The following is an 8406-nucleotide window of genomic DNA, read 5'->3' as shown; positions in this document are numbered from 1 at the left end:
AGAAAAGCTTGCAGGACTCTAGTATGTAAGAAAGTGGTATACTGAGGGAACTGGCAAACCCACTATTTTCTATAAATCATCATAACCTTTATTTACTTTTTTGTCTCATGTATTCAAACCAGATACCTTGGAAGAAGGCAATAACAAGCTACTTCAGCACTGTTGTCCCAAAATCCTACATTCTCTTTATACCAATTAAAGTCAATTAAGAAAATAGATTAGGATCTATTTCTGGTATTTCACATGCTTTGAAGTACCTTGACATGGAAGGAAATGAAACAGAGAGATAATCAGGGCTCCAGAAAATGCTCACAAATTTTAGAAAATTATGAAAATAGAGAGTTTTTATTTTCAGACATATAAACACTTTTGGTACAGTACAGACATATTGTCAGAGCTCAAGAAAAAGTGTCCATTTTAAGCATAACACCATATGCCTTGTTTCATACTGATAAAATTGATGCAGGCTCACGACACAATAGTTGTCCAACTTTTAAAATCAATATTAAAGGTGTGCATTGCTGATAACCTCTTTGCAGTTTAGCTGCAGAGAGAGGAAGGTGTCTAAATGTCTAGGAAGTATTGCACCAGTTTTAAGAAGGGTAGTTTTGGGTGTAATCCAGAACACTAAGTTAATGAAAAGGATGAGAGCCAGAAGTCAGTAACTAGCCACTGATCGTTCACACCAAGCCCAAAAAGCAGGAACAGTCAATAAATAACAGTCTCTGGAAAAGTATTTGCCCTCTTTCAGATTTTCTCAAGTTTCTGCATATCTTTCCATGGATTTATCTGAACTTAGGGACATCTGCTGGGTATGTGTGTGTATGTGTGTGTGTATCGAAAAAGTCAAGATAGCAGTGCAGCTGAATCCCTGGCCTCTTTTACCTGTTCCTACTGATATATATGAGCAATCAGCATGAACAAATAACACCTCTACCTCCACCACCACCACCCTCAAAAAAACCACAAACCAAAGTGATGGAATGCTGCTTACAGATTCCTGAAACTAGGAATTCAAACTTCAACTCATGACTAGAAGAACCCAAATTATTTTTATCTGGAATGGATGGAGCTGCAGTCTTGTACAGTGAAGGGACATTAATTTGACTCCCCTTCCAGAGATATTGCACTCACAGGGGACATATTAATTTCCATTATTTTCACATGGTGGAGTATCCTTTAAAGTAACTGCTCTTCAGCCTTTCTCTGTGACACTGCATTTAGACATACAACCCTACACATTCTTTCTTCCATGGGAAAAACAAACTCATGGAATGTAGTGTAACAACTTCCAAACAGAGGATCAAGTTAGAACACCCAGTGGTCAAAACTCCCTCCATAGACTTGTGCTTCTTCTGAAGGAGTCACAAGTCATGGAGGACCTTCCAGAGAGATGCTCCATCAGGAAAAAGAATTACAGCTAGACAGGAGATCTGCTAACATAACCCCTTCTCTGTCCCATGCACATATGAATAGAAGCATCTTTTTGATGGTTTGCAAGAAATATTGGCCAAAACGTTTTGTGACGATGGATCAACCACAACAGTAATTTTACTGGTTGTCTTTAGTGATGGAAGAGTGAACATCTCACTTCTCAACACATGTTCATGTTCCAATGGTAGGCTTCCAAGAAATTACATGAAACTTTTTACTGAACTAATAAAGCATTCTCTCTGATTTACCGGTGCATTTGTTTCTTGCCAATTTCACACATGTACAATAAAATGTGTGTGCATTGTACTTCAAATTCAAACTTTTTTTTTCTTTCTCCTTGGCAGGGGAGGGGAAAAAACAATACATTTTAAAATATACCTTTGATTTTCTCTTCAACAGTTTATAAGAATGGGTGATGATGCCCCCGTGTGGTCAAAAATAAATGAAGGAAGTCATTGTCTTACCTTTGACTTTACACGTACTGACTGGATTTATAGATGATGCCGATGACATATCTACACAGTCAGTTTACTAGCTGTTAGCACTAAGTTTTTGTTTGTTTAAAAAAAGCTGTACAATGAATTTCTTTTCTTTCTTTTTTCTTAAAAACCTATAAACAGCTGTTTACAGTAATAATAAGTTATAAATCAGTGGTCCTTCATCACACCCACTGTTGACAACCCACTCCATAGTTTAGGAAGTTTGGTGTGAGTCTAAGTGGTCTGTAAAAGGCCATCAGATATTGGAAATCTCCACTGGTTTCTTCTCCAGCCGAAGCAGATCAATTCTTCCGTTTAATGGGATTTGTACTTCCAAACCCTCATCCCCTCTGTGATATTTTCTCCCCTTCCTTAGGCAAATATAAATTCCCATTCCTGTTACCAGGCTTATGGAACTCAAGCTTATTACTGAGAGGGTCACCAAGGTCGGGGTGCAGGATGCTGCCTCTGCTCTTCTGTGGGTGGGCTCTATGGAGATTTGTGGTTCTTTCTCCTCAATATTGATGTCCGATTCTTTCCTCAGAAGACTTTCAATATAGCTCTCGTTGCTCACTGTGTCATTGACAAAGAGGTTCACCATGACGGTGGAATGCAGAGGTTCGGGATAACCATGGTCACTGACCTTAACCAGAAGGCGATACAGGCCATAATCATTTTGCATGAGTGACTCTTCCAGGGTGATGTTGCCCGTTTTGGGGTCAATCTTGAAGGTCTCTGGCCGAGGTCCTCTTCTCCCGATAATGCTGTATGCAATAACAGCATTCATGCCAGTGTCATTATCTATAGCATAGACTTCTGTGATAGGAGATCCAGGTAATGTAGAAGGAAGGACTAGAAGATAAGACATGTTAGACTGGGGAAACAAAACCAGTGGGGGATTATCATTGATGTCCAGTAAAAGGATGGTTATTTTTGCAGTCGATGACAAGGGTGGGTCACCCCCATCCACTGCTTCAACCCACAGGACATAGGAGCTCTGCTGTTCCCTGTCAAGAGAGACCTTGGCTCTCAACACACCTTTCCCAGTGTCTATAACAAAGATATCACTTCTGTTGACCACAGAAAGGGCAACCCATCCATTTTGCCCAATATCTGCATCCGTGACACTTATAACTCCAATTTCACCAAAGCCTGGAAAATTCTCTGGTACAAAGAAACTGAAATCCTTGTTGATAAATCTTGGGCTGTTGTCATTTTTATCCAACACAGAGATGGTCACAGTGGCAATTGATTCTCGTGGGGGCATACCAGAATCTACTGCTTTGACTGTATAGCGATATTTTTCTCTTTCTTCTCTATCCAACTGGGTAGAAACAGTAAGGATTCCAGTAACTTTATCTAGGGAAAAATATGAAGGTGCTTCAGACCCAAGGAAGTAAGACACTTGGCCTCTTTCTCCACTGTCAGCATCTGTTGCATGCAACTTGGTCAAAAATGCATTGGGGGCATTATTTTCCTCTATTGATAATTCTATCAAGACTTGAGAGAAGACAGGAGAGTTGTCATTATCATCCAGAACCTGCACTCTGATTATTTTATTCACATGAAATCCTTCTGTATTCCATGCAATCACAGAGATTTCGTACAACTGCTGAGCCTCATAATCCAGTGCCTTTGTAGTCTCCAAAAGATACTCGTTGTGATAGGGTTGATAAGGTGACAACCGGAAAGGCCCATCCCCATCCAAATAGCAGTCCACTTTATATTTTTCATCGGGATCTTTGATAGTAAAAAACGCAATTGGTGTATTAACTGGTTCCAGCTCTCTCAAGTAAACCACCCCTTCTGCTTCATTAGCTATAAAACGAGGAATCACTTCAGGGGGTCTCATGGTAACTTTGATGATGGATACCAACACAGTGATCACAGCTGGGATGCAACCAGGACCATTAGCCAACACGCTCAGCCGATGGAGACGAGGCGTGTCACCGTTAATCCTCTTGAACAACTTGATAACCCCTGTGCTTTCGTCCAGACGGAACAGGGTGCGAGACAGAAGCGAAACCTTCTGGCTATAGGAATAGGTGATTTCGGCATTGATTCCCTGATCTATATCCACAGCATGGACAGAAGCGATGTGCAACCCAGTACTAGAGTTTCCAAAGATGGTGACATTGATCTGGGTCTCATTGAACTGGGGGCAGTTGTCATTGATGTCACTGATATTGATAGTGAGGGTGGCACTGCCCACCAGGGGTGGAATTCCTCCATCCTCTGCAGTTATAAGAGTAACATATTGGTCTGCGGTCTCCCTGTCCAAGGCACCCATAACAATTAGATAAGGTGTTCTTTCCCCACTTTCATTCTCCTCCACGTCCAAAGTAAAAACCCCAAAGTCATCTTGTAGTTGGTATGTCTGAACCCCGTTGGTTCCCATGTCTGGGTCCACAGCTGGATGCTCTATAGCTAAACGGGTGTTGATGGGTGAATTCTCAGGCACAAAGAGGTGTATCTGCGGCACGGGGAACCACGGAGCATTATCGTTGATATCGTGGATGGCAATCTTCACCTTGACGAGACGGAAATACTCCTGAGGTAACACCAGAACATCTAGCAAGAGCAAGCATGACTCTGAGGATGGAAGTGGAGAAGAGGAGGAAGATGAAACCACAGTGGAACCAACATTATCCTCCATGCATAGTGCTTCTCGGTCAATTTCCTGGGCTGAGGTGCACAGGGCACCTGTCTGATTGTCCAGGCTGATGTACTGGCTTCCCACTCCCTGGGAGGCAAAGCTGAAAGAAAGAGGGTTTTTCCCCCATTGCTTGGTCTCCTGCTTCCTCACCAGTCCCCCCTTTTCTTCTTCCTCAGTAGTCCCCAGAAGCTGTAAATCCTGGGCTAGATTCCCAATGGGGAACCCGGCAGGGAGTCCTTCATTGATGCTGTAGAAGAGTTCGCTGGCCCGACTATAGCTTGCAAAGCAGTTAAACGGTCCCAGGAAGAGCAGGAAAATGAATATGTTCTGGGGAAAGAAATGCACAGATGATTAGTAGAAAGAAAACCCTCCTTGGTCAGCTTAGGTGGCAGACTCAGACATGCCAAACCCCACCCCAACCCCAAGAGGAGAACCATGTCTAGTGTCAATCCAACCAACCATCTTATCAAACACAATTCCATTATCTATGAACATCTTTCTGCAAACAGAGATTCAACATGCCACAAATCCTGCATTTCCAGATCCCCAACATACATCCCAGAGAGAGTCTTAGCCAAAATAATCATTTCTTTTTGTTCTCTGCTCCGGGTCCTTCAGCCTCCCCCATGAAGTAATGGATGCCATGAGGTTTACCGGACATTTTTCTCAACCCGTGCTTAGGATGAAATCACTGAAAAGAGGAGAGGGGCTATAGATTCCTATAAAACATATTTATTAATGATGCATTTTACAACATTGCCACATTGCCCTCTGTAGAACACCGTATAATTCAAAGAAATAATCCTGGGGTTGGGGAAGGGGAGATTGCAGATTTTTAACTTCATTTTCAGGTCCCCCACCCCCCTTTCCTGAAAAAACATCAGCCTGTTGGTCAAATGATAAGCAGATTATCCCAGACACAAGATGCTGAGCCACAACACTCAGATTGCTAACATGCGTTATCACTATTTGCATAAAATGTATCATTTATTTTAAAAAAACAAACCAAACTTGAAAACAACCAGCAAAAATATATGCAATCCTAGAAGAACTCAAGCCCCATTCTGCTCTCCACTCTGATGTGCATTTTTCTCTTAAGCCACTACCCCCCCCCCCGCAAAAAAAAATAAAAATCTACCATAAACGTATAACTTTCCTTTTCTTTCCTAAGAGCAGCCCTCTTGGAGTTTGCAGGCGGACCTTGGCGACTTGGAAAAAGAGCCAGAAAACCTGTTTCTGAACTCCTTGCCAGGGTTGCAGCCACTTTCCTTGGGAGGAAGACTGCAAGGACTTACTTCCAAAGAAATTGGCAGAGGGTCAGGCTGCAGGTAAACACGGACTTTCAGGCTGCTCCCCCCTCCATCCCCCACTACGCCGGCATGGGACGGCCACCTTGAGCAAGGGTATTGAATAGGACTGCTACAGACGCCATAATAACCCTAAAACTCCCCCAGTCAATTGCAGAAGGGAGCCTCCTGTTGCTCCGCTTTCTTTCTTTCTTTCTTTCTTTCTTTCTTTCTTTCTTTCTTTCTTTCTTTCTTTCTTTCTTTCTTTCTTTCCCCCCATCGCCCCACTCCCAATTTTAGGAGAAGCGTCAGGACGGCGCTAATTCCCTTCTTCCTTTCCTCCAGGAGCAAAGCTTGCTCCACTCGCTCCCGATCTCGGCTTCCTGACAGCCCGACCCCGCGGTCTGCAGCGTCCCACGGGCTCCGCGCGACCCCCGCGGAAGCGCGCCCCCAGAGCACCGCAGACTCCTGGAGCGTGGCTTCTTCTCTCTCCCCCCCCGGCCCCCCGGCCCCCCGCCCTAGCCCCCGACTCCTTCCGGCGTACCGGCAGGGTCCTCGGACCGGTCGCTCCTCTGCTGCCCGGGCTGGATCCCTGCCCCATAGCCAGCTGCCGGCTCCGCTCTCCGGGCAGCCGGCTGGACTCGAGGGCTGGGTGCAAGCGACGCCGCGTCTCATTCCCTCGGCGGTGCATTCCAAATGCGGTCCTGGAGGGTCCCCTTCGCGGGGAGGATGGGGGGGAAAGAGGGAAAAAAGGAAGAAATAAAAAAAGGAGGGAGGGAGGGAGGAACGGGGGGGGGCTTCCTCCGCGGGGGAGGGCGGGAGAGAGAAATAGAGGGGAGTCGCCCCCTCCGCGCCGTTGCTTATGCAAACGTCTGGGGCGCTCCAGCCAATGGCCACCCGGGGCGCTCAATTAGCACAGGGGGCGCGGGAGGGGCGGGGGTCTCCCGCGGCGCTCGCAGGGTCGCCGGCTGCCGGGGGCGAGCGCGTTCCGGCGGGGGGGCGCGCGGCGGCGGCTCCGGCTCCGGCTCCGGCTCCTTCCCCGGCGGCAGCCTGTGCCAGCGCGGCGCTCGGATTGCGGCTGCGGGCGTCGAAGCGGGCGCGTCGAGCGCCTTCCCGCCCGGCTGCCGGAGCGCTTCGGCGCGCGGGCGGACGCCCCTTTTCCTGCCCCGACGGGCCGGGCCGAGCGGAAGACACGGGAGGCGGGCGGGAGGCGTCCGGGCGAGCCGGCGAGGCGGGCGTACAGGAGCCCCGCGGGCCGGAGGATTCTCCTTTCGGCGGCGTCCCTCGGGAAAGCGAGGCAGGAAGGAGGTGAAAGAAGGCTGGATATCTGGGGGCTTCGGATTTTGCTTTGCTAATCCCGTCGCTGGAGATTTTCGGAAGTGGTTTGCCATTGCCTCCCTTCCAGGGCTGAGAGAGAGTGACTGGCCAAGGGTCACGCAGCTGGCTTTGTGCCTAAGGCAGGATTAGAACTCACGGTCTCCTGGTTTCTACCCTGGTGCCTTAACCACTAGACCAAACTGGCTCTCCCTGGCTCTTAAACCCTAAGAGCAGGATAATGCTTCACATTTTCCCAGGGCCCAGCATTTTCCAATAGCTCCCTTTGTGATTCTGCAAGGCTGGGTTTGAAAGATGAGACTCTTGACTTGAGGAAGAGATTTAAAGCAGGGACTCAGGTTCTTTGCTTGATGTCTTATTCCTCTCCCTCCTCTTCCAACTTTGCTCTTCTATCTTTGCTGGTGCTAGCAATGAAGGGCACACCTGTTGCCCCTGCTGTGCTTGGCTGAAAATGGCCAGTCTGTTTCCTGGCCCCTCCACAGTCCTGCACTGATTCCTGTGGCTGCCTTGCCTGGGCCTAACCACCCATTTAACGTGCAGCCTGCTGTTACAGCTATGCTCCATGCATCTGCCTTTGGAGGTGACAAAACTTTCACGGAAGAGTCATGTTGTATTTTTCATCTGCTTTAGGGCTACCAGTTCTGGGCTGCAAGAATCCTGATGACCAGATCGAAGGGACATAGCAAATTTGGTAGCCCTAATCCACTTCCACTCTCCATGTACTTCATCATAGGCCATTCCATCAAATTTCAGCATCATCCCCTCCCCGCCCAATCAGTGTAAGAGGCTGATCCCAGACAGAACCTTATTTGTGAGTGCAGCAATGCGTTTGCAGATTTCTTCTTTTGGTGCCAGATTTCCATAGAAAGAATAGGAGGCAGAGTAACCCACACCTGTCCCCATTGCAAGTTGTATGTGGTTCTTTGGGCTTTGTGTCATTCCAATTTTCCTATCCTAGGATCTGCAACCCTTACTGCTGGGATTTCTAGCCTGCCCTCCCTCTCCAATCCTGCTAATCCATTTGGAATAGTTGCAATATTTGTTGGGAGTACCCAAACTAACTTTGGAAACATTCTTTTCCCAGGCAAATTAATGCTCCAACTGACTTGCAGTGGAAAAGTGAAGACTCCCTTGAGCTGAATTTGATATACACCAGCTTGTGTTGTTGCAGAGAAAACACAGAACTGGTTTGCATCATTCCAGATTTTATTTTTCA

The 8406-nt window shown here is 46.9% G+C and overlaps 1 protein-coding gene across 1 annotated transcript; it reads right to left on the bottom strand.

Moving 5' to 3' along the window:
- Positions 1–2164: 2164 nt before the first annotated feature.
- PCDH20 (protocadherin 20) lies at positions 2165–6546 on the bottom strand. The gene is made up of 2 exons (XM_063304295.1): positions 6400–6546; positions 2165–4896 (listed from the first exon to the last, which is right to left on the bottom strand). The coding sequence occupies exons 1-2, from the start codon at positions 6544–6546 to the stop codon at positions 2170–2172; spliced, it is 2874 nt and encodes a 957-aa protein (XP_063160365.1). The 3' UTR covers positions 2165–2169.
- Positions 6547–8406: the final 1860 nt, after the last annotated feature.

Source organism: Candoia aspera, chromosome 5 (genome assembly GCF_035149785.1).
Source record: "Candoia aspera isolate rCanAsp1 chromosome 5, rCanAsp1.hap2, whole genome shotgun sequence".
Lineage (NCBI taxonomy): Eukaryota > Metazoa > Chordata > Lepidosauria > Squamata > Boidae > Candoia > Candoia aspera.
This window is presented reverse-complemented; position numbering and strand designations above follow the sequence as displayed.

Bases quoted from the DNA above. Each gene is read 5' to 3' on its own strand.
- PCDH20 (XM_063304295.1), bottom strand. From the start codon at position 6,546: ATGCACCGCCGAGGGAATGAGACGCGGCGTCGCTTGCACCCAGCCCTC. The intron at 4,897-6,399 runs GTACGCCGGAAG...TTCTTTCCCCAG, and splicing joins CCGGTCCGAGGACCCTGCCG to AACATATTCATTTTCCTGCT.